The sequence below is a fragment of the Lucilia sericata genome, unplaced genomic scaffold (genome assembly GCF_015586225.1).
Source record: "Lucilia sericata isolate MDLA Ls3-8-SP2 unplaced genomic scaffold, ASM1558622v1 Contig001289F_arrow, whole genome shotgun sequence".
NCBI classification, from domain to species: Eukaryota; Metazoa; Arthropoda; class Insecta; order Diptera; family Calliphoridae; genus Lucilia; species Lucilia sericata.
Window position 1 is genome coordinate 51,345 of NW_023995239.1, and position 27,848 is coordinate 79,192.

At 29.7% G+C, this 27,848-nt stretch overlaps 1 protein-coding gene across 1 annotated transcript; it reads left to right on the forward strand.

Annotated features, from left to right (window-relative positions):
• Nucleotides 1-7,466: 7,466 nt before the first annotated feature.
• On the forward strand, nt 7,467-27,532 carry LOC119610849 (double-stranded RNA-specific editase Adar-like; the record flags this gene model as incomplete). The annotated part of the gene is made up of 4 exons (XM_037966246.1): nt 7,467-7,730; nt 24,674-24,758; nt 25,016-25,141; nt 27,378-27,532. Coding segments are annotated over exons 1-4 (474 nt in total), but the record flags the coding sequence as incomplete, so codon positions are not given.
• Nucleotides 27,533-27,848: the final 316 nt, after the last annotated feature.

The window sequence follows — 27,848 nt, forward strand, 5'->3', positions numbered from 1 at the left end:
TATATAGAAAAAGAAAAACAACATGTCAAAATAAATAACAGTTAATTCTAAAAAATAAACAAACAAAAAACAGCAGAGAAATGATTAAAGCACTTGATTTCATTTCAACACTTACATACATCTGTTCAACTGTACAAACATACGTACATATGTATGTGTGCATTAGGGAATGCACATCACTCATAATTCCCTTATACTGTCTTTAACACACTTCAGAGTTCAAAAACTGGTTTGTCAATCAGACTAGAAGAAAACTAAAACAGCAATAAAAGCAGTAGCATAAAATCAAAGTAAAAAAAATACAAAAAACTGGTTTATAGCTCAAACATGAGACAACAATAACAACAACCATACTAAGGGACTGACTGCATACATGTTTTGTTATAAAAACAGAAACAGATACAAACAGTGGCCAAAGCAATAAATGTAATATTTAGTGCATGTTTTTACAAGGGTACTGCTACTCCTTTGTTGCTACTTTTTTCCTATGATTTTGTTGTTGTTATTTCACCATTAGCAAATGACTTAAAGTCACGCATATACATAGCTATTACTACTCTTACACTTTGCAAAAGCTTCCACTCTTTTTTATTGCTATTTTTTCCCTTTTAACCGTTATACTCCCACTCTTGTTATATTTTTTCCTTTAACAGTTGTTTATTTATTAAAATAACGGCATGTGTGTGTGTGTGTGTGTGTCTGTGTTTGAGATTTGTAACAGAGTCTACTACATATTTTGTACGTGAGCAGAACAATGTAAATAAAGGATACTTATGACGTACACACAAAATGTTAACTCATCTACAAAAAATGAGAGGGTTATTTTATATTTTTTTCTTCTGTTTTTAATGTTAAAGCTATTTAACTCTTTACTTTTGCTGTTTATTATTAGTTTAATTTAAAATTTATTCATATTTAATTTGTTACAAATAAACGTGACTTCCGGTGTTATTTTTTACTGCTGCTATTGGTGGGGCGGGTATGAGTTTGTATTTCTATTTCTATTATTTTCAGCTTTTCGTTGTATGCGTTTTGTTTGTTCTTTTTTGTTGTTCATTTTAAATTTTAATTATAAATGCAATGTGTAAAAAAATTGCCATGGTATTTGTTTTGAAAATAATCGCGTTTGTTTTTATTAAAATACTTATCAAAATACATAATATTAAACAGAAAAAAGTATATATTGCCTAAAAAATAAACAAGTAAGAAAGTATAGTCCGACTATAGGATATCCTACACTTTGTATAACTGATCATAGACTAGGCTATACTCCCGACTATAGACTAGATTCTACTCCATACTTCAGACCAAACTATAAGCTACACTTTAGTCAATATTATAGACTAGTCTACGGAACAGACTATAGACTAGATTATAGAGTAAACTGTGGTCTAGACGATAAACTAGACTATAGACTAGACTAGGGACTAGACTATAGACTAGACTATACGACTAGACTATAGACCTAGACTATAGACTACACTATAGACTAGACTAAAGACTAGACTATATACTAGACTATAGACTAGACTATAGCCTAGACTATAGACTAGACTATAGACTAGAACTATAGACTAGACTATAGACTAGACTAGAGACTAACTATAGACTAGACTATAGACTAGACTATAGACTAGACTATAGACTAGACTATAACTAGACTAGACTAGACTAGACTGACTAGACTATAGACTAGACTATAGACTAGACTATAGACTAGACTATAGACTAGACTATACTATTAGACTAGACTATAGACTAGACTATAGACTAGACTATAGACTAGACTATAGACTAGACTATAGACTAGACTATAGACTAGACTATAGACTAGACTATAGACTAGACTATAGACTAGACTATAGACTAGACTATAGACTAGACTATAGACTAGACTATAGACTAGACTATAAACTAGACTATAGACTAGACTATAGACTAGACTATAGACTAGACTATAGACTAGACTATAGACTAGACTATAGACTAGACTATAGACTGGACTATAGACTAGACTATAGACTGGACTATAGACTAGACTATAGACTAGACTATAGACTAGACTATAGACTAGACTATAGACTAGACTATAGACTAGACTATAGACTAGACTATAGACTAGACTATAGACTAGACTATAGACTAGACTATAGACTAGACTATAGACTAGACTATAGACTAGACTATAGACTAGACTATAGACTAGACTATAGACTAGACTATAGACTAGACTATAGACTAGACTATAGGACTAGACTATAGACTAGACTATAGACTAGACTATAGACTAGACTATAGACTAGACTATAGACTAGACTATAGACTAGACTATAGACTAGACTATAGACTAGACTATAGACTAGACTATAGACTAGACTATAGACTAGACTATAGACTAGACTATAGACTAGACTATAGACTAGACTATAGACTAGACTATAGACTAGACTATAGACTAGACTATAGACTAGACTATAGACTAGACTATAGACTAGACTATAGACTAGACTATAGACTAGACTATAGACTAGACTATAGACTAGACTATAGACTAGACTATAGACTAGACTATAGACTAGACTATAGACTAGACTATAGACTAGACTATAGACTAGACTATAGACTAGACTATAGACTAGACTATAGACTAGACTATAGACTAGACTATAGACTAGAGTATAGACTAGACTATAGACTAGACTATAGACTAGACTATAGACTAGACTATAGACTGGACTATAGGCTAGACTATAGACTAGACTATAGACTAGACTATAGACTAGACTATAGACTAGACTATAGACTAGACTATAGACTAAACTATAGACTAGACTATAGACTAGACTATAGACTAGACTATAGACTAGACTATAGACTAGACTATAGACTAGACTATAGACTAGACTAGACTAGACTAGACTATAGACTAGACTAGACTAGACTAGACTAGACTAGACTAGACTAGACTAGACTAGACTAGACTAGACTATAGACTAGACTAGACTAGACTAGACTAGACTAGACTATAGACTAGACTAGACTAGACTATAGACTAGACTATAGACTAGACTATAGACCAGACTATAGACTAGACTATAGACTAGACTATAGACTAGACTTTAGACTAGACTTTAGACTAGACTATAGACTAGACTATAGACTAGACTATAGACTAGACTATAGATTAGACTATAGATTGGACTATTGACTAGACTATATAATAGACTATAGTCTAGTCTATAGAGAACAAAAAAGAGATTTGTTCGCCAAATAACTTATACATTTTTGCACGCTAAATTAATTTTACTGCAACTCTAATACATACAACAAATTTTCTACTCTGAAACACCTTTAGAAAAAAAAGATTTTGCTACACAAACGAATTTATAGTTCTTTATACCAAGTAAAATTTATTTACAGTTTTTAAATTGATTTGCCTACTTTTAGGCTGCCAAAGTCTAAACATTTTTCTTTCTCACGTTTTCTACCACAGCAAATTGTGTGTGTTTGTGAATGTGTTTGAGTGCGTGTAAGAGTTTTAGACAAAAATCCACTGTTAAATCAAATTCATTGAACTTAATAGGCATTAAATCTTGCTCTGTTTCTCAAAACAACAACAACATATACAGCAAAGAAACATACACACATTTGTATGTAGAACTACTTGCAACAAATTTCATTAAACTCACACTCTCGACGGAAGAAAATAAAATAAAAACAAACACCTTTTATTTGTTTTTGAAATGTTTACAACAGCTGTACAACATGGTGCAAAACACAGACTCAACGTACAGACTAATAGACATATAGAAATGAGAAAAAGAACAAAATAGAAAAACATGCCGATCAAATGCATGATGATGATAATGATGACGATGATGATACTGCAACTGACTATGATGACGCCAACGTTTAATATGATGCTTGTGTTGTGATACCAATTTGAATTGATATGCAACATTCTGTAGAATAGTTGTATTCTGCTCTCGCATTATAGAGGTGAGGCGTTAAGCTTTATGCTTCTTGTCGTTGTCGTCGTGGTTGTTGTTGCTGTGTGTACTTTTTTGTGGCAAAGCAAGAAAAACAACCAAGACCTAGTGATTTATAAGCATAATTATTTTTGCAAAAATGAAAAATTAGTGAATATAAATGGCGGGGAAAAGACCAGCCATAAAATCAGTTTTAATTGTCAGGAGAATGAAAACGAATGTACAGGTGAACTACAAAGGTAATTTAGAACAAAAAAAAAACTTTTTTTAGACAGCAACTAGTTGAACATATTATTAGTTTTAGTTACTTTATTTAGTATAAATAGTAGACTATAGACTAGACTATGGATTAGACTATAGGCTAGACTATGGTTTATAATGTAGACTGGCCTATAGACTAGACTGTAGACTTGACTATAGACTAGACTATAGCCTGGACTATAGCCTGGACTATAGACTAGACTGTAGACTAGACTATAGACTAGACTATAGACTAGACTATAGACTAGACTATAGACTAGACTAGACTATAGACTAGACTATAGACTAGACTATAGACTAGACTATAGACTAGACTATAGGACTAGACTATAGACTAGACTATAGACTAGACTAGACTAGACTATAGACTAGACTATAGACTAGACTATAGACTAGACTATAGACTAGACTATAGACTAGACTATAGACTAGACTATAGACTAGACTGTAGACTAGACTATAGACTAGACTATAGACTAGACTGTAGACTAGACTATAGACTAGACTGTAGACTAGACTATAGACTAGACTATAAACTAGACTATAGACTAGACTATAAACTAGACTATAAACTAGACTATAGACTAGACTATAGACTAGACTAGACTATAGACTAGACTAGACTATAGACTAGACTAGACTATAGACTAGACTAGACTATAGACTAGACTATAGACTAGACTATAGACTAGACTATAGACTAGACTATAAACTAGACTATAGACTAGACTATAGACTAGACTATAGACTAGACTATGGACTAGACTATGGACTAGACTATAGACTAGACTATAGACTAGACTATAGACTAGACTATAGACTAGACTATAGACTAGACTATAGACTATACTATAGACTAGACTAGACTATAGACTAGACTATAGACTAGACTATAGACTAGACTATAGACTAGACTATAGACTAGACTATAGACTAGACTAGACTATAGACTAGACTATAGACTAGACTATAGACTAGACTATAGACTAGACTATAGACTAGACTATAGACTAGACTATAGACTAGACTATAGACTAGACTATAGACTAGACTATAGACTAGATTATAGACTAGACTATAGACTAGACTATAGACTAGACTATAGACTAGACTATAGACTAGACTATAGACTAGACTATAGACTAGACTATAGACTAGACTATAGACTAGACTATAGACTAGACTATAGACTAGACTATAGACTAGATTATAAACTAGACTATACACTAGACTATAGACTAGACTCTAGACTATAGACTAGACTATAGACTAGACTATAGACTAGACTATAGACTAGACTATAGACTAGACTCTAGACTATAGACTAGACTATACTACTATAGACTAGACTATAGACTAGACTATAGACTAGACTATAGACTAGACTATAGACTAGACTATAGACTAGACTATAGACTAGACTATAGACTAGACTATAGACTAGACTATAGACTAGACTATAGACTAGACTATAGACTAGACTATAGACTAGACTATAGACTAGACTATAGACTATAGACTAGACTATAGACTAGACTATAGACTAGACTATAGACTAACTATACTAGACTATAGACTAGACTATAGACTAGACTATAGACTAGACTATAGACTAGACTATAGACTAGACTATAGACTAGACTATAGACTAGACTATAGACTACTGTAGACTAGACTATAGACTAGACTATAGACTAGACTGTAGACTAGACTATAGACTAGACTATAGAGAGACTATAGACTAGACTATAGACTAGACTATAGACTAGACTATAGACTAGACTATAGACTAGACTGTAGACTAGACTATAGACTAGACTATAGACTAGACTATAGACTAGACTATAGACTAGACTATAGACTAGACTATAGACTAGACTATAGACTAGACTATAGACTAGACTATAGACTAGACTATAGACTAGACTATAGACTAGACTATAGACTAGGCTAGACTAGACTATAGACTAGACTATAGACTAGACTATAGACTAGACTATAGACTAGACTATAGACTAGACTATAGACTAGACTATAGACTAGACTATAGACTAGACTATAGACTAGACTATAGACTAGACTATAGACTAGACTATAGACTAGACTATAGACTAGACTATAGACTAGACTATAGACTAGACTATAGACTAGACTATAGACTAGACTATAGACTAGACTATAGACTAGACAATAGACTAGACTATAGACTAGACTATAGACTAGACTATAGACTAGACTATAGACTAGACTATAGACTAGACTATAGACTAGACTATAGACTAGACTATAGACTAGACTATAGACTAGACTATAGACTAGACTATAGACTAGACTATAGACTAGACTATAGACTAGACTATAGACTAGACTATAGACTAGACTATAGACTAGACTATAGACTAGACTATAGACTAGACTATAGACTAGACTATAGACTAGACTATTGACTACACCATCAACTGGACTATAGACTAGACTATAGACTAGATCATAGCATTCGATATCGAGAAATCCTATTCGACCACATATGGTCTTAGTTTTCTTATCACCAAAACAGATTTTATCGGGTATTCTTTATTTCTCTTACTTGTTACAAAACATTTAAGGCTCGCACTTAACTCAATATTTTTCGAAGTAGAACATTTTGCATATGCTTTTTTGTTGCTATTTGCAGCATCTTATCAGTTAAATCTTTTTGTTAAGATTTGTTAAAAAAAAATTTACACATTTTGACGTAACTAAGCAAAACTGTAGCTAAAGTATTTTGTTTCTTCTAATTTCGCTTGCTGGCCTTTTTTTTCATTTTATCTTTTCGTTTACGTCCCCACTTCTCAACAGCCGTGTTAAGAAAATTGTCAGTTGAGCGTTTTGTTTTGTTAATTAATTTGTAAATTTGTTTATTTTTTTCTAGTTTGTTTTGATTTTATAGAGAAATTAAGTTTCCCGCTCATCTCCACATCCTACGAAATTATGATCTATAATAATGTGATTTATTTGCTTAATAATAAAAATAGAGGTGTTTCCTTTTAGTTTTATTAAAAAAAATATTTTGAGGTTTTTTTTCATTTTTAAGGCATTTAATTGAATTTGCATATTTCTTAAATATGACATTTGTATTTTAATTTCTTAACATTTGTTTGTTTTTGCTGTTGTTGTTTCTGCTTTAAAGAGTAAGATCAGCTGCAGTTGTCTGTTGAAGTCCATATTTTAGACACACGCAATAGTTTTTGTTGTTGGGATTTTTGTCTGTTGTAATTTATTAATTTTATGATCAGTTTGATTTTAAGTGTCTCGGGTAATTGTTGTCCTCGGTGCGGTTTTTTTTGTGAAAAACTTTTATTGTTTTAAAAATTTTGTTTAATTATTTTCAAAATGTTTCCCGATTTTTATGTTCACAAAGATTTCTTTATGGAACAGTGGTTTGGTCATACAAATCATAAACATCATTATCATCGTTCCATGTTTTCGTCACGTTTAAGAGTGAGTTTGTGTGTTGGTGTTTTTTTTGCGAAATTATTTAATTTTTAAAATTTTAAAAATGTACTAAAAAAGTTTAAATAAATCTTTAAATAGTTGTTTCCTGAAAAACAAAAAAAATGTTTTACAGTCTGTTGATTTTAGTGTTAAAATTAGTTTATTTTGTTGCAATACACATATAAAAGGAAAATAATAAAATATTAAAGGAAACTACTTCCAAAGAGTTAAAAAAGAAGTGTTATACTTAACTTCATTCAGTTTCTTTTATCACATTTAAATATAGAAAGAGAGTTTCAAAGCAACCTGGGTTAAGAGTTTAAAGATAAATGTTGCAATTTTCGTAGACTTAAGCAAAGAGTTCTCAAGGCAGGGTTCTGTCGCAACTCTCGCTTAACCGGTAAACGACTACAGCTTCATGATCAATGACATCTTAATTAATATATTCCAAATTCTGATTGATAATTACCCTCTTATCATCATAACCTAAATATTCTAATCGCCATCACTTGCGCAAGAATATTGATCGTTTATAGATCGCTGTGTTATGTTGAGAAATCAGTTACACTGTTAAAGGATGATCACTTTTGACAGCTTAATATTCCCACCAGTTAATTTCTTACAAGTTACGATTGAGTTTTATAATCATGTATTAAGAATCCTTATTTGATGGCGAAAATAAGATTGTTCTGATTAGAAACGTTACCAGAAACTTTAGGGTTACAAATTATGTCAAATATACTCCTTGGGATCTATAATGCTCTTCCTCTATTTTCCTTTTCACTTATAAACTAATTAGTTCCCCTTATATTCATTCTACTTTAAAAACTCCTTAAAATATGCACTTAATAACAAAACTAGTAAGCTCCTAACAGTATGCTACAAATATACAAACTAAGCAATAGAATTTTAATTTCATTCGCCTTCAAGTTTAAACTTTTTTGTTAACTAATTTCTTTAAATGAACATTTTAAAAGTTTGTTCTATTTTAAATGAAATATTTAACAAGTTTTTTCTTAAATTAAATGTTATAAATAAAAGAAATTTGTTAAATAATAATAAATTTTGCATAAACTCAAGTAACATGAATCACTGCTTTAACTTTTTTTTATATATTTGTAATTATTCATGGTAAAAATTATGCATGTTTTATATTAAAAACGAACCTTAGCTCCCCTAAGTATGCCTTATGTTTCTTTTTGCTTTCATTTAACATGTATTCCCTTAAATCTGACCTACATTTTCAACTCATGTTAAATATGCTACAATTTTTTTACTATTATTATTTTTTTAATTTTTGCATATTTTTAGGTTTTTTTTTATTATTATTCATACAACCATTTATTCTTCTTGATTAACAAAAGCAAACCTACAAAAATTTATGAATACATTCTAACATATTTTAAAGACATTTTAAAACACGTGTACAACATTTTCACAAAAAAGTATATTTCTCATTCGTTTTTTTTTTCTATTAATATTTTTTTGCTTTCATTTAAGTTTTGTAGGGTCCTTGATTGTTGTCAACGTAGCTGTTGTCCTGCGTATAAGTATGCTTTGATAATTCTAAAACACCTACATGCGAGCGAGATAGAAAACTCATTGAAATGTTGAATGTATTTCTAATTCAAATATCTCTTAATTCCTTTTGACTTAAAATCAACATAAATAACTACGTTTTTTTTTCTTCTCTTTTTTTAAACATTTTCTTTTCTATATTCTCCTTTTTTGTTTTGTTTGTGTTCATAAAAGAAAATTTGTCATACATCAACATTAGCACACATACACATTAAAAAAAACTAGATAAATCTCTGTCATCCACTGTATTTTACTATATATGTATATGATAAACAACTAAGTACTACTTCTAGCAGTACTTCCTTTTATAACAAATTCCCACTGAAATGCTTCGGAAGCATTTTTTAAGTATAAAGAATTAAATCTTTTTTGATAATAGCGAAACATACAAAACTAAAGAAAAATAAAACTACAATTCATATAATGAATAAGTGGAACTAGTGGCAAAATGGGCAGCAGTTTTAAAGAATTTGTTTAAAAAAAGTGCCTTAAATATTAAGTACTAGAAACTAGGCAATACTTTGGCTGGTAATTAAGACTCTCTTTAAAAAAGGGGGACATAAAATTAAGCAACAGCTTTCGTTATCAACTTACACAGGGGCAGAAAGTAAATATTTTGGAACTAAATCTGACATTTCTGAACGGCTAGTGTGATCAGGATAAAATTTGACACGGGCGTAGCCAAGGAGTATACAAGTTTAAGTTATAAATATTATAAAAATATTTGATATCGGATAAGAAACAAAAAAAATGACACGCATTGAAAAAATTTACATGTCGAAGGTACCCTACTTTGAGCCCCTATTGCGCCGCTTGACTGTTTTCGAGTTTTTCCGAATATTTTAGAGTTTTTGACTTTTTTCCACTTTTTTTAAAATTTTTGACTTTTTTCTACTATTTTCGAGTTTTCGACTTTTTCCGACTTTTTTCGACTTTTTACGACTTTTTCCGATTTTTTTTTTCGACTTTTTTCGGCTTATCGACTTTTTCGACTTTTATTTACAATGTCGATTTTTCGACTTTTTTCATAGACGATAGTCGAGTTAACAACTTTTTTGCAACAAAATAGTCGAATTCGACTTTTTTCGACAAAAAGTCGATTGTTCGAAAGTCGATTTATAGAACCCTATTACTTTTTTGCTGAAATGTTCAGAATTCTAAAATCAAGTACGAATCAAACTCAAATCAAGTCCATTTTGTTATTAATTCAATATTTTGCATTCTTAAATTAATCTTATTTTCATCTCAAATCAAGTATGCATTTGAGCTTAAACCAAAAGGAAATCTTTCCAAATAAGTACATTGTAAGATGACTTAGATCCTAAATGGGCTTAAATTAGATTTTTCACACTTAACGGCTCCGTACTTGAATCAAGTATTTTGTACTGCTCTGGATTGATTTGAGTAGGGAAAACTCTGTTATTTTTTGAGTGTATTGTCTGATAATTACCGTTATAATTATACTTTACACCTTTGTGAGAAGGGTATATAAAGTTTGTCATTCCGTTTGTAATTTTCACAACATATTTTCCTTTATAGTTAAAGTAAAGTAAAGACCCGATGTCTTTTTATATAGCGGAATAGATTAAGCTATGTCCGTCTTTCTATAGAAATCTATTTTCTAAAGACTCTTTAATAATTCCATTAGACATCAAGCTTTCGAGATCATTTGTACTTAAATTCAGCAGAAACAGTCTATAAATAACGAAGATATCAGTCAAATTCATTTATTACTTTCGAATACAGAAATGCCTCTTGAATGGAGGCAAATCGACTTGTATTTGATAAAAACAGGCTTCTCAAGCTTAAGTCGTCAGTATTAGTATTACGAGTCCTTAAGCCACCTACAACTGCAGTTTTATATCACATTTCAATAACGATAATATAAAAAATTATGCTGATTATGTTTGTAGGATAACTGATATCTTTTAATGCTTCATTTTAAGAAGCTTAGGAATGGACTTTGCTAAATTGAATTCGTTGTTTATGATGAACCAAAAGTTAAGACGTAGTAATTACTAACGTATTGGAAAGTGAATAAGAATTCGCGTACAGTGAATTAGAAATGGGCTGGCCTTAATTAGTGACATGATTGTTAGGTTTGTTCCTAGATCACTTTTCAAAACTTGATTAAAATTTAAATTTTTAAACTTGAAATAATTTTTACTCCTAAAAATAGGCAATAATATTTTAATTTCAGCTCCAGTTTTTTGTTTTCACTTTTATAAATGTTAGCACACTTTTAGCTCTCTGCTTTAGTGTGTTTGTTTAAGAAAATTATTTTTATACACTCATATTTTTTGTAATACTACTACTACTATTACAACTACATTTTATACATTCATACTACAATCACTGCACTACTACTCTACTTCTACTCTTTAGTTATTTCTTTTTTTTTTTTTCATGAACCCACCAATTTTATTTTGTTTGTACTACATTCTTTCTTTACTTTTTTTTCATACATATTTTTCTTGTTACATTTTTTACATATTTTACATTTTATTTTTTTAAGTATGTTTTTATGTAAGTATAAATTTGTATGTCTGTAGTTTTATATTTAATGTATGAGTAAGTGAGTGAGTATATGTGTGTTTGTTTGTTGTCATTAAAGAAAATTTGAATACATTTTTTTATGTAAATTACGTGCATTCACTTGTAAGAGTTCGAAAGCTCTCTCATGTCATCTACATTTGTGACACAATATTACACACAGAATATAACTGATGTATGTTACACTAATGAGGTTAATTATAGGGTTAATAAATTAAATTAAAGGAAGCTTTATGTAAGTTGCTTTTTTCACTTTTAAATAATACTTAGATTTTCTAACTCAACCAGTTGCTGCTTAAAGCTCTTTTAATCTTAAAAGTTTTCTTCAATTATGAATAAATCTTACAACTTTTAACCTTTGACCTTTATACTTTTAAGTTTACTTTTAAATATTTTCCTTACTATAAACATTGACATCTGGCGACGTCTTTTTGTGACAAGTGTATAAGGAGTAAAAAAAATTCAATATTATTATAATTTTTTTCCTATATTTATAGTCACTACATTATTCAGTTTTCTTTTTAACCTTTTAGTTTAGTTTATTTCTTTTGTCATATTTTATTTTTTTTTTAATTTTACAATAAATAATAATAAGTAAAAAATTCTTAAGATTTTCGTTGTGTTATTTAAAATAGTTTCTTTTCATGTTTCCCACACGTTAATGCAACAGAAATATATAGAAACAAAAACTTTTTCCATATTTTATTTTTGAATATTTTTGTTTTTTTTTTTTTTTACCCTGAAAGTTGTTACTTAAACCACATTATATTTCTATACATTTTAAATAGGTTTTTAATGTTTAATAATGAGGTGTTATTAAGTGTTTATAGCAGAACATTTTTCATTATTTTTTCGCATGTTTAAAACAAAACGTTATTTTTCAAAGTTTTTTCATATATTTTTTTGCCCAATTAATCTAAAATAAAAACGGGTAAAAAGATGAATAAGTTTTCTTATAGAAGAATTTTTCTTGAAATTTTCTGGCTATAATAGAGGAAGGAGTGTCTTTAAATGACTACTATGCTTTAAGTACTTTTTTTAAATCTTCTTTAAATATTCCATATACTAGTTAGTAGATCAGCAAATATACTAAACAATACACTATTCCCTGACCTAACGAAAAATAGTTAATAGACAAGTTTATGGCCATATCTTAGATTAGTCCATAGGTTAGACAATAAACTAGTTTATAAACTAGTCTATAAAGTAGTTAAAAGATCAGTGCATTGACTATTTAATATACTAGTCTCTATTCAATAGGCTAGTCAATGGTCTAGTAAAAAGACCAGTCCATAGACTAGACAATAGACAAGTCCATAAACTGATAAATAGACTAGGCAACCGACTAATTAATAGACTATGACTTTTCAATAGACCACAGGCTAGTCAATAGACCATTAGATACAAATTCTTAAAAGTAATTTGGAATTTTTAAACCCAAAAAAGTAGTACGCCTTAGAGTATGCAACATTTCTAGAATAAAATGTACCCTAAAGATGTACAATATTCTTTTTAATGTTTCGTATAGACTAGCACTTTTTCATGGACTACTCAACAAACTAGTCAATAGACAAGTCCATAGCCTAGTCATTAGACCAGTAAATAAACTAGATGTTTTATAGATTTTTCAATATTTTCTTCATATTTCATCTTTAAAGCATGCAACATTTCTAAATTAAAATGCACCCAGAAAATATGCAACATGAATTCTTTTTAATATTTCATCTATTTTGTAAAATTACTTCATCGATCATAATTAATAAAAAATTTTTATAAAATAGCTTATGAGCATTGAAATCTAATAATTGAAACAAAATCGTACTTACAGTGGGCAAAATATCTAAAAATTTTTGGTAAATAGTGTTCACTTGTGGTTTAAAAAATTTCTTCAAGACAAATGTATTAAGCATGTAAAATAAGCAAAATTCCTAGATAGAACACCTTAAAGTATGCACAATTTTTTAGCCTCAAAGTCATCCCTAAAGTATACACAATGACATCCCTGAACTATGCAATATTATTCGCTCTCAAACTGATAAAATAAGATTTAGTTTAGAAATGATTCTGTTGGGAATTGGTTTCTTTCTAACCAAACTTATGATTAGAGAAGTAAAAAATTTTGGCCTACTTTTAGGCGAACCTAAATAATTAAGAATAACTTCTGAATAAAATATATTACTGTTTATGAATTTGTTTACAATTTGTACTCTTTTTCTTAACTATATCTCAGCTCTATGTTTTATTTAGGGGGTTGGTTAAAAATACTCCAAAAAGTAGACAACATTGTTTATAAAGCAAAATTTTCAATGAATTGCAAATTAAGCTTTGAATTGCAAAGTTTAAAAGTTTGTTTTATCTTTGTAACTAACTAAAATTCAGCATTAAACAGAAAGCAGCAAAAGTAAAATCTATTGAACTTTATGAGCAAAACAATTCCTTGTCATATTAAGCTCAGTTGCTATTTTTAAATAAATTGTGTGTATTATTTTCAAACTTATATTAGAAAATAATTTATTGAAAATTTGTTTGTTGCTAAGAAGTGGAAAAAACCAACAAATATGAAAAATAACACAAATTCCCTAAACAACACTTAGAAAACTTTCTCACTTCTAAAAATTTTCTTTTAATATTTATACAAATTTGCTTCAAAGTCTCGCTACTACTTTGCCTCTTATTTACTTAAACAAATTTTGTTAATCCAATTAGATTTTTTTTCTTAACAGCAATATGATTTTTTTTTAAATTTTATGCTAAGCTTACGAAAAAAAAGCTCTAAAAGTATGCTTTACTTTTTTTATCACAAAATAGTAACATAACTTGCAGCTTCAGTTTATGCTAATGAAATTTGACTGTTTGGTTAAATTTAAATATTTTTCCAATACACATTGACCAACCAAACGACCATCCTTATAAATATGCTATACATTTATAAATAGAAAAAACTTTCAAAGTATTGTAATAAAAAAGTTATTTTTTGGGTTCTATCAACACACAAACTAAAAAAAATGTACTTTTTAAACGAGTTTAGGTTTTATAAATATTTAAGAGACCAAATCAATGGTATACTATTAAGGTTTCTAAATAATAAGAAAATAAAGTATACTTTTAGGCATTGTAATCCTCAAAACAATAAAAATGGGATTTTGAAAATAAAATAATTTTATTTTGAAAATTAAAATAATACAAAAATTAAATTTACTTCTATTCATTTAGAATTTTAAAACATTAGAACGCTTCTTCTTTAAGGGAAAACAATAAAGATCAGTTTTGTAATATCCTAAAAATATACCTTTTTAATTTTTATAATAATTGCTACTTCTTGTGTTCTTTTTGATATTTTTGAAGAAACGCAAGGTATATTTTGAGGGGCGTTAAACAAACAGCTTTTAACAGGGCCTTCTTAATATCCATATAATCAAGAATTATAATTTCAATTCAAATTTGTAATATAAATAAAAGAAAATCTGTTATTAGACAATTTAGGCCATATAGAAATTTTTAATATTTAAATAAAAAGAAAAAGTAATGAAAAAAAAATCAAAACAATTATTCTAATGGTTCAGTTCAGTCCCTTTGTCTCCTTGTAATATAACGACCAAATTGCAACCAGCAACTGTAGGCTTGTTTTTATTCAAAGCCAACTATTTGCAAGAAGTTTCTTATACTTACTGCTGCAAGTACATTTGAAATAAACATTACTTTTTGGCAAAATTTCAAATTATATATAGACATTTTAGTCCTGTTTTTCATACTTAGAGCTATATAAACATAAAGACAGACATTAGGAAAAGGACAGACAGTCAGTCATATGTGTTTCTAATGCCTGGCAGGATATAAGAGTCAAGAAACAGCAGATAAAGATTTGTTAAGAGCCAAGAGTTGTAAAACTTAAACTAAAATTTTTTAACAAAATTATACTAGTTTTTTTTCTCTTAAGTTTTCAACTACTTGTGTACGTGTATGGAATTTAATTTGATAAATTGGTTAATAAAAAAGAAAAGAACTAAAATAACTAACAAAGTTTTTGGTTGGCTTGATTTTTCTATATAAATGAGTAAATAGTATTTATCCAAAAGTTTTATTTCTTCTAAAACAGTTCTCCTGTTTTTGTTGTTTTGTTTTTTTTTTTTAGCAATAATAGCTTTACAATTTTGTGAGATTTTTTTGGTATAGAATTGCTGCATTGCCTAAAGTTATGCAACAATTTTTGTGGTTAAATTTTAACAGTGATCGTTATTTGAAAGCATTAGGATAAGAGAGTAATTAGCTTTCTAATCGAGAACAATTCGAGTGTTATACCGCCAGGAGCCGGTGATTTATAGGGGTCGAAATTGTTTATCGCCCAGTTGATCCTATCTTCATTTATAGATATTCCTGTATCAGAGATTTGTAAACTGCATGTCAGTCCTGTTTTTGGGGGATTGACAGCCTGGAAAGTAAGTGGCCATTAAAACTTCTAAGGTTTCTCGGCTACTGGTCGTCCAATGGTTTCTGAATGAAACTTGGGACAAGAGGAGTATATGATAAGATTCTGCGAAGACGGCTGGTCTCAGAAGAACTTTCCACGCCGCTACAGAAGGTTCTCCAGGATTTACGCTTTGCATTTCTTTTTGAAACGATTTACCGAGGTCTTGTAAAAAATCTTTGCCTTGTTAAACAGTCTGCTCGTCTCTTTTGGATATTTCGCAATGTCAGCAGACAACCATGGGGGCCTGCATCTGCCTTAATGCATGTTCTGTTTGCAAGACAGTGAAGTCGCGTGTTTGAAAGCTTGATTTATGGATTAGTCTATCGAGGGGTCTATTGACTACTCTAACTTTTAGTATATGGTATAGTTTACAGACAAGTCTATTGGTTTGTCTATGGACTAGCTTATTCTATGAACTAGTCTATTAACTAGTCGATGGACTGAGTTATTGACTAGTCTATCGATTTGTATATTCACTAGATTATTAAAAGTCTATTTATTAGACTATTGCCTAGTCTATTGACGAGACCAGGCAATAGAGACTATCGATAAGTCTATTGACTAGGCTGGTCTGAAGACTAGTCGATGGACTGATCTATTGACTAGTTTATTGAGTAGTCTCCTGATTGGTATATTGACAAGACTGTCGAGTAGTTTATAGTCTTATCTATGGATCTAGTTTATATACTATGGGCTAGTTTATATACTAGGCTACTGGCTAGTTTATAGACTTGAGCATTATATGAACAAGTCTATTGATTACTCTATTGAGTTATCCATCTACTAGTCCACTGACTAGTCTATTAACTAGTCTATGGACTAGTTTATTAACTAGTCTCTTGACATATCTATGGTCAATAGACTACATAGTCTACTGATTATTGACAAGTCTATTGACTAGAGTATTGACTTATGTATTGATTAGGCTATCGTCTAGTCTATTGACTAGACCTTCGATAACTTTATTGATTAGACTGTTGGCTAGGTCATAGATTTATCTATCGAATAATCTATGGCCTAGTCTATGTACTTGTTTACAGACTAGTTTATAGACTAGTCTGTTGACCATTCTATGGACAAGTTTATTGATTAGTCTATTTACTAAACCATCGACTAGTCTATTAACTAGAGGATGAACTAGTCTAATGGCTAGTCGATGGACTAATGTATTGATTAGTCTATTGATTAGACTATGGACTAGGTCATAGGCTTATCTATCGAATAGTCTATGTACTAGTTTACAGACTAGTTTATTAATCCATCGACTAGTCTATTAACTAGAGGATGAACTAGTCTGTGGACTAGTCTAATGGCTAGTCGATGTGTTGATAATGTAATGTATTGATTAGTCTATTGATTAGACTATGGACTAGTCAATTGACTAGACTATCGACAGCGAAATTGACTAGTCTAACCACCACTAGCCACTAGTTATCTAGTCTATTCATCAGTTTCTAGACCATACTATGGACTAATCTATGGACCAGTCTATGGACTAATTTATAGACTGAGATATATACAGCAATTTATAGTCTATTGATAGTCTACAGACTAGTCTAATGACTAGTTTAAAAACAAGCTGACTAGACTAAAGACTATTCTATGGACTAGTTTATAAACTGTAGTGGAATAGTCTATTGAAAGGAATTTCTCTTAACTAGAGCTATCTGTCCAGTCAATGGACTAGGCTCCCTACTAGTCCTTTGCCCATTCTCTATACTAGTTTAAGGACAGGTTTCTGATCTTTTCTAGTCTTGGACTAGTCTTTCTTCAACTTTTAGTTTGCTGCATTTTCTCATAATTTTTAAAACCAAACATGACCTTTATATTTTATAGTCCATAACTTATAATTTCACCCTCGCAGTTGCAATTGTTTTCCAAACATTCCATATATTTTAAAATATTTTACTTTAGACTGACAGTGTTTACTGCATTGTTATATCCACTACATAGTAATTTCTAATAGCTAAACCTACAACTAAACATAGTTTCAGTTTGTTATTAGTTTAATAGCATTTTTTTAGATTTTGCTTTAGTATTGCCAACAGAAAATAAGTGTGTAGGTAGATATTTAATGTCATTTTTAAAACGTTAAAGAATTTTGTAGCACTTTTAAGGTCTGATGATGATGATGATGTTGGCAAATAAAAGTCAGTGTAGCGTTCTTAAGCTTTAGTTACAAATTAAATTTAGAAAATTATATTTTAGTTTTTTTTAACACAATTTAATGGTAACAAAGGTAACAGTCAAGCCAGCCTTAAGGGTGGCATAAAATTATGAAAAAACTAGATAAATTAAAAACAAATCTTTGCCAAGATTATCAAAAAAAAGAGAAAAAATGGATGTTAATAATTTTGTAATTTTAGTTGCCAAGCAAACAAACGGGAAAATTATAACAATAATAATATAAGTTTAAAAAGGAAAGATAAAACTATAAATATTTATACTTTATATTTTATTTATATAAAACGCCTAAAGTTATACTATAGTTTTTTTTGTATGTTTTCACAACAAAGTGTTTATTAATTAGACAATACAGGCTTAATTTAAATATTTGTTTTTAGTTTTATTTTAAACTAAAGCACCCTTAAAGTAGGCTACAAGTTTTTTGTTGTATTTTTTGTTACATTTTACAACCTCATTTGTTTATTATTGTATATGTTTCTTTATGTTTTATTTATTGTTATTGTTTTTGTTGCTGTTTTTAGTTGCAGTTTTAGTTTTATAGTTTTGTAGTTTTTGTTTTTAGTTCTGTATTTAAATAAAAATTTATGTTGTTCTAAATTAAATGTTGCTTTATTTACACCACAATTGTATTTTTGTGCCGTTTGCATAATTTTTTTTTTTTTTTGCTTAAGTGTAAAAACGTTTTAAGCTCTATTTCCACACAAATTCAGAATACATTTATAGTACATATACATACTTAAATGAATTATACACTGAGAGTAAAAGTATTGCTTAATATGGTTATAACTATCATTTCTAGAAGTTGCAATCATAATTTGTTAAAATCAATCATATAGGGATGCCAATCGGGACTGGTTTTTAGAAATCCCGGGATTCGGGATTTTTAAATAAATCCCGGAATCCCGATATCGGGATCCCGGGATTTTCGGGATTTCTAAATCCCGAAAAATATAAAAAAAATTCAAAAAATCTTAATAATTTACCGACAAAAATAAAACGTTTTATTTCATATTGCAGTATGAATACTCTTAGTTGGTGTTTACTTTCCAATAAGCATTTTGTGAAAAGAAAAACAAATGAATTCAAAGTACATACTTAGAATAAAAATCTTTCCATCCCAGGCACTGAATAGTAGAATAAAAGCCTAAAATAATACCCATGATATCCAAATTTACAATGGTTTCCAAATAATATTTAAATAGTATGTGTAATGGAGATCCATACGAGTCTACATAGAGCACCTGTACTGCACCTATATCTCCTCCACCTTATATTCCGTGTTCACTAGCCAAGGGAATTATCTTCTCGCCATCTTATTGACAGGTTGACTTCCATTATAGATATTCGATAGTATCAATGCCTATTTATTGCCCTTTTTATACCCTTAGTAGGGATGGTATATTGGGTTTCTCCGGAGTAGTGCTTTTGTTTTATACTGTCCTAAAATACGCTGATGAAATTTGAAATGATCGGGCTTTTGATCCGAGCCCTCATACAAAACACAGCTTTAAAAAGTAATTAGTGTCCACAATTCGCTTAAAAAGAGAACTGTCGCAATGAAATTCAGCATAAAACATTTTATGTAACCGTAAATTCGTCCTCCAAATTTTATGAGGATCGACTCATATGATGGCGTCCTTCCCCCAAGCATATTTCAGAAAAATAGTTTTTTAACAATAAAGTGCTAGAATATATCGGAGGCGAGGTATACATTTATTATGAAAACTAAATTACATTTTACTCTCATAACTGGTGTATGGGGTTATATGGTCGGCCTCGCCCGCCTATAATTTCGTACTTGTTATTTTTATATATCCGATAGTATCTATGCCTATTTAGTATAGCAATGAAATTTGATATTAGTAAATCCCTGACGAGCCAAAACCTCTCTACCAAATTTTATGTGGGTCGGTTCATAATTGACCCTACCCCCATATAAGGTCCCGTTAAAAAAATCACTTTAACGCTTATTACTGGCTTAAAAATAGCGATGAAATTCGATACACATATGTTTCATGCGAGTCAAAATCTCTCTACCAAGTTTTATGTGGTTCGGTCCATAATTGACCCTACCCCTACATAAGGTCCCATCCAGATAAATACTTTAACGCTCATTACTGGCTTACAAGTACGAGTGTAGAGATGAAATTTGAGATAAGTAAGTTTCTTACTCGCCAAAAGCTAAGAAACTTTTATAGGAACGTAAATCTTCCTACCGGAAAGTGTATGAACCAAAATTGGTCTAAAAAAATTATGAAAAATTTTATAAAAACGGTCAATGATTCACCCTACCTCTCATATAAGGTCCTATCAGTAAATTTGATGAGTAATATCACCCTGATGTTTATAGAAAAGCATTCCTTTTACGGCATACGGTTTGATGGTGGGTATATTAGATTCGGCATAGCCGAATATAGCACTCTTACTTTTTTTTTTATATTTCAGCTTGTAAGTTAGTAGAGTCATCTTAAGTCCAAAAACTTTTAAAATTCTCTTATTTAGTACTTTATAATGTATAAAATAGCGGAAAAATACTTAAAAATTCGGGATTTTAAAATCCCGAAATTTCCCGGGATTTCATTTTTTAAATTCCCGGTTTTCGGTACTTTCAAATCCCGAAAATCCCGGGATTTTCGGGAATCGGGAATTCCCGTTTGGCATCCCTACAATCATATTATGTTGACGATAAATAAATTTCTCACACATGAATATAACATCGTTGTGATAAACATATACACTTGTTTTTTGTAATCATTTATATGTTTGCTAATATCATTTAAATAAAGAGTATAATATAAAATAGTTGCGATAACTAAAAATATGATTACAGTTATCATAATATTATGAAATTTGTTTGTAGTAATTATATTTTTTTCTCTTAGTGTAAACCTAACAAATCTACCGTTATAACAGACCGAAACGAGCTAGTATTAAATGGGTTTTGTTTTCTAGCAAGTACTACAACTACTGCTACTAGGAATATTTGTTTTCGAAAAAATTGCTGGCGGAAAACATACATTTTTTTGTTCTAGCAGTTTTATAGAAAAGAGAATTATTAAAGTTTGTTTAGTTTAGAAGTCGCTCCACCGCCAACAACAACCAACAAAAGTAGCATATCAACATGAAGCCCATCATCAGCATTTGAGCCGACTTGTGTTTGCTGCACACACACACACAGCTCATACATAATAATGAGTTTTGTTGTTTTTTTTTCGTCCTTAAATTTGGCTGGTACTGTTCCATGCTACTCTTTGCTATAAATTATACCCAATCCCTTTATTCCTATCCTGCTGTTTTATGTTTTTTGCAAAACTAGTAAAACATTTAATTTCAAGAAAAACTTTAATATAGAAATGTGTTATTTTGTACCTTGCCTGCCTGTTAGTAGTGTTGTTGCCAGCCAAATGTCAAAACTTAATGATTTTTTTACCCCCTCTTAATTTTTTTTTTGCTTTTTCCAAGAATTTTTTATACCCTACACCACTATAGTGGGATGTGTATTAGGCGTTTGTGCTTATGTTTGTAATGCACTAAAACATTAGTTTCATAACGATTGACTCAGAATCACATTCTGAGTCGTTTTAGCGATGTCCCTCTGTCCGTCTGACCGTTCGTGTGTCCATGTAAACGTTGTTAGTAAAGTACAGGGCCCAAATTATGGCATACGATATCGATCAAAATCTACATTAACATTCTATAAAGATTTCGATCGATATCGTTTACCGTAATTTGGGCCCAGGTCGTAATTTTCAATATAATGTGATGAATTTTGACAGATATGTTTCTTTTGGCCCAAGGACGAAGTCTTTTGAAAATGGTTAAAATCGGTCCATTATTTCACCTAGCCCCCATGCAACTGAACCCCATGAAAAGGGCTTTTGAGCTCATAATTATGTAAAATATAAATGTATATCGATAAAAGATGGCACAACTAAGTTTTATACAAGCTTTGATGACCTTGTAGAATTTTGAAATGATAGGGTCTCAAAGAAGGGGACCTTCAGAAAGTAACTTGAATATCTACAATTTACTTATTAACACTAATATTGCGATGAAACTTAGCACCGATAAATATTATATAAATATAAATCTATCCAGCTCATTTTATGGGGATTTGGATCATATTTGCTTCTATCCCCCATATAAAGCCTCTTTCAGAAAATTAGTTTTTCTTCAATAAATTGCTTAAATAAATCGGAATCAAGGTTATATACAAGATAAAAGCTTTATTATGAAAAATAAATCACATTTAATATTTGGAACTGGTGTAGGCTATCATATGGTTGGCCTAGTTTCTTATTAGTGTTTTTATACCCCACACCACTTTAGTGGGGAGGGTATATTGGGTTTGTGCTGATGTTTGTAACGCACAATAATATTGGTCCTATACCCACCTTAAAGTATACCAATCGGCTTAGAATCATTTTCTGAGTCGATTTAGCTATGTCCGTTCGTCTGTCTGTCCGTCCGTCTGTCCATGTAAACCTTGTAATCAAACTACAGGTCGCAATTTTGAAGATAATTTGGTACATGATCTTCTATTGTCCCAGGGACGAAGCCTATTGAAAATGGTTAAGATCGGTCCATTGTTTCACCTAGCCCCCATACAACTGACCCGCTGAATATTGGCTGTAAACCTTGTCAAACTACAGGTAACCTTGTAAAACTAAAGGTCGCATGATCTTCTATGGTACGGGAGAAAATGGTTAACATCGGTCCATGATTTCACCTAGCCCCCATACAACTGAATCCGACGAATAGGGCTTTCAAGTTCATAATTATGTTTAATATAATCGTATCTCGACAAAAAGCTGCTAAACCAAGTTCTAGCCATTATGACTCTCATGAATTTTATAATTATAGGGTCTCATTTGAACATAGCCCCTATACAAAGCCCCCTTCAAAATTTTTTTTTTTTAAATTTATGTTTTTTTTTTTTTTTTTAAATTTATGTTGTTTAAGGGAATAATACAAACAAAAACAACAACAACGAAGACGTTAATTTCATTACGAAAGTGTTTAAACACTAAAAACATACTTTCACTCATAAATTGTAAATGCTAAAAAGCCTTAAAGTATACTTTGTTTTTTACCTTAACTTTAAGTAAAATAAATTAAATTGGCCAACGACACTAGACTGTCATAAAATTGTGGGCAAAAGATTTTAAATTTGTCTAAATTTTAAAAGGAAGTTTAAAATAAATCTACAAATTTTAAATTTAGCCTAAAACTGTGCTAAGTTATAAGAATTTTATGCAGCCTTAAAGTATAATTTATTTGAGCTCACTAACTTCCATTGCAATAATTTAATTAATTAAACAATCACAATAATATTTTCATTTTATAACTCCTTTTATTATAAATGGAAGTAACTAACTATATTTGGTTTAATTTATCATTTAGTTAAAAAAACACTTTATATATCAACCATTAATTTGTTAACTTATTAACAGTTTTATAGATTTTTTTTTTACATTAATCAATTAATTTAAATTTAAAGCAATACAATATGATTTAATTATTGCTACAAATTATAATTTTATTTAATATTTATATTAATATCCTTGTAATTATAATTTTAAAAGTAGGTGTTGATTTTTAAACCCCACATTTTATTAAATATTCATAAAAAATATTATTATAATTATATAGCAACTATAAACAGATAAGCAAACTTAATTATACTCTTTGACACTTTCTCCTTTCACTCTCTCTACATAAATTTTCTCTTTTTATTTAATAATAAATATGTATAGAAAAAATAGCTTTAAATGTATTTATAAGCAGCCTGAAAATATGTGAGAGATAATAGGGAAAAAACATACATATAACAAACTAATTAACAATGTTGTGTGTGTTGTATTGTAAATGTTGCAAACAATTTAATGAATATATTAAAACTAATTAAAAATCTAACTAATTATTAAAAGAAATCAGCAATTAAGCTTAACTAACTAACAAACTATAATTAAATAGTTAATTTTTAACTAAAATTAATTAAAAAAACAAACTAACTTGATGTTTTTGTATAAATGTTTAGTTGTTGTTTTTAAAAGTAATTTATTTTCCTTCTAATCAATGTCTATTTTCTTATTTAGTATAAGTTTTCTATTAACTATTAATATTAATTTAATTCTTATTGGTTTATTTATATCTTTCTTAGAACGTTTTAACTCCATCGGTCGATATGAATGGCTATAGTCGTAAATCTCCCTCAAAGCGTCGCTATGAAGGTTCCAAGTATTCTGGTAAGTTTTTTTTAGTAATTTAAAACTAAAGAAAACAGAAACATACACTTATTTGAAAAAAAAACAAATTTGAAAATTTTTGTCTAACTTCTGAAAATTGTTTTTTTAAGTTTTTAATCATTAAACCAATTTATACATATTTTCTGTTTAATTTCTCTTTAACCCCTCTCTATATACTAAACTATTACTCTTTGAAAATTACCTCAAAACCATAAAACAAACACCTACAATTCTATTCTATTTCTTCTCACTAACAGTTAGAAATTCATCTGAATCTGAGGAGAAAAGTCCTCAAAATATGAAAATATCTTCATCTGGCGATATGAATGGTTACAGTCGTAAATCACCCTCAAAGCGTCGTTATGAGGGTTCAAAGTATTCAGGTATGTTTTTTTTGTTTGTTTTGAGTTAGAAACTTTTATTTAGTTTGTTGGTTAAAATGTTAACTGTATAGTTGGACAAATTTCAGACCAACAAAATGTAAAAACTAATCGAAACCAAGAGACCTAATCTGACCTCGGAATTTCTCGGAATCACATCCAGTTTTCGAGATATCGTTTACTAAAATTCGGAATAGCACCGTTTTTGGTCATATTTGAGGCATGACATACAAAGTCTATTATATCATCTGAAATTGATTAATAGACTCTTTTGAAATTGTGACACTTTTGAAATTGTTAATTATGACATGGTAACTAAGACTAAATTTACTGTGTCATAATGTCCATGAAGTTATGACATTGGATATTATGACATACCATCACAATGTCCAGGAATATTTTGACAATTTTAAAATATTCATAATGACCATAACACTATGACAATTTTTAAAGTGTCATAACTTCCATGGACATTATGACAATTTGTCCATGTACACTATGAGATTTTTTGGAGTGTCATAACGTACAAGGACACTATGACACTTTTTGAAAGTGTCACATTGTTCATGGACACTTTTGAAATTGTCATAACGACCATGGACACTATGACTCAATTTAGTGTGTCATAATGGCGTTATTATGACATTTTTTGGAGTGTCATAACATCCAAGGACACTATGACACTTTTTGATAGTGTCATAACTTTGATGGACATTATGACAATGGACACTATGACATGCTACCGTTTTAGCGCTGATATTACATTGACGTGTTATAATGTCCATGGGAGTTATGACACACCTAAAAGTGTCATCGTGTCATCATTATGACAATTTTTAAAAGTGTCACTTTTTAAAACAAAAATGTATTGGAAAACTGGTTTAGAAGTTAAGAAAAGTGACACTCTTATCCCGAAAAGAATTGCTCCTAATTTGGACACGATATCTTAAAAAACTGGTGTGGTGAACAAATTCAAAGATTAATATGGTCTCTGGGTTCCAAATTTGTTGGCCTATATTATTACAATTTGTTTTTTGGAAGTTTATATTAATTTAATGCCTGATATTTATAATTTGCTTGTAAAGCAATCGTTCAGCCTGATTGTACCTTTAACTAAGATCAAGTTTTCTGGAATTCTCATTCAGTTTTTATATTGAGAACATTTTTTTACATTGTCATCTTGTCCAAAGCTATAATTCCTTTGAAATTCCCGCACACATTTTTATGATTGAGAATTTATTTGCTTCTTATTATGATTTTTTTTTTAATATTATTTAAGAGAATTCTACAATATGCAGAATTTTGTAATCATAAGCTCCTATATTAGGAGAGTCATTTTAAATGTGACAGTTATTGGCATTTGTCACTAATAATGTGACAAAGTCAATATGTAGCTTATCACACCGGTTACGATCAATATGAAAATAATGACAATTTTCTTTCAATTTGATAAACTTTTGTCCATGAAATTATGACATTATTATGCCATTGGCTTGGTGAATTTCACTGACAGTGAATGTCATTATGACAGTCATATTTATTCATTGCCATGACATGTTACTTTACTAACTGTTAGAAATTTAAAGTTTCTAAACAGTGGTCTGTTATTTTGTCAGTTATTGGCATTATTAAACACTGTCACAAATAATGTGACAAAGTCAGTATATCTAGGGCAATCTGTAAAGTTTGTCAGCTATATTAAAATTATTACTTTTTATGTCACCAACACAATAAAATTTGTTGACAACTGACATTCATTATTATTATGACAATCTTCAATTTTGATTGTCATGGCAGTTTTTGTCATCTCATATGTTATCTTAATCATTATCATTAAGAAATTTTTTTTTTTGGATTTATGACAGTCACTGTCATTTAGACATTTTGAACATCTTTGTTTTATTCAAGGCTTGTTTTTACCAATTGATGCAAAACTCTTCATTTCCAAGAAAATATAAACTATTGAACCTAAATTAATTAAATTCTCCATATCGCCATAAAAATCGCCGTAAAATACATTTGACAACGCTTTAATTGCACCAAAAGGCTTTTACATTTAACTCACTACTTTTGATCTCTCTTATTCTACTCTTTAACTATTAACAACATTAACATTTTGAACATAATTGAAACAATTAATCATACATAAATTTTTATAATAAAATCCTCTCTTAACTTTCGTTACTTAATTCATTTTTTCTTCCATATATTTTTTTTTAATATTTTTCATTTCAAGCAGGCACCCCCAAAAAGAAAACTAGAACCAGTAAGGAACGTGTACCACAACCAAAAAATACAGTTGCCATGTTAAATGAACTGCGACATGGTCTCGTTTATAAATTGGAATCACAGAGTGGCCCAGTGCATGCACCATTATTTACAATTTCTGTTGAGGTAAGTGTCGTGAAACTGTTTTTTTTTTAATTTTTTTTTTCGTAGTTTGCCTCTAGTTTTAACGTGTATGTTTTGTGGCAAAAAGGTTTAACTTAGTATTTTAAAAAATTTCTTTCACGGTTATGTTTTTAAATAAGTTTAGATCCTTAAAATTTACTATATATAATGGCAAGGGTCTCATAAATATTTTTCTAAAATTTCAACATAGCCCTTTTTGCTGCTAAGACAATAATATGTGGGATTATGTTCTTTGCTCTTTTAATGCGGGTTATTATGTTGTATAATAAAATATTAAAGTGCTATGTTATCAGGCTAT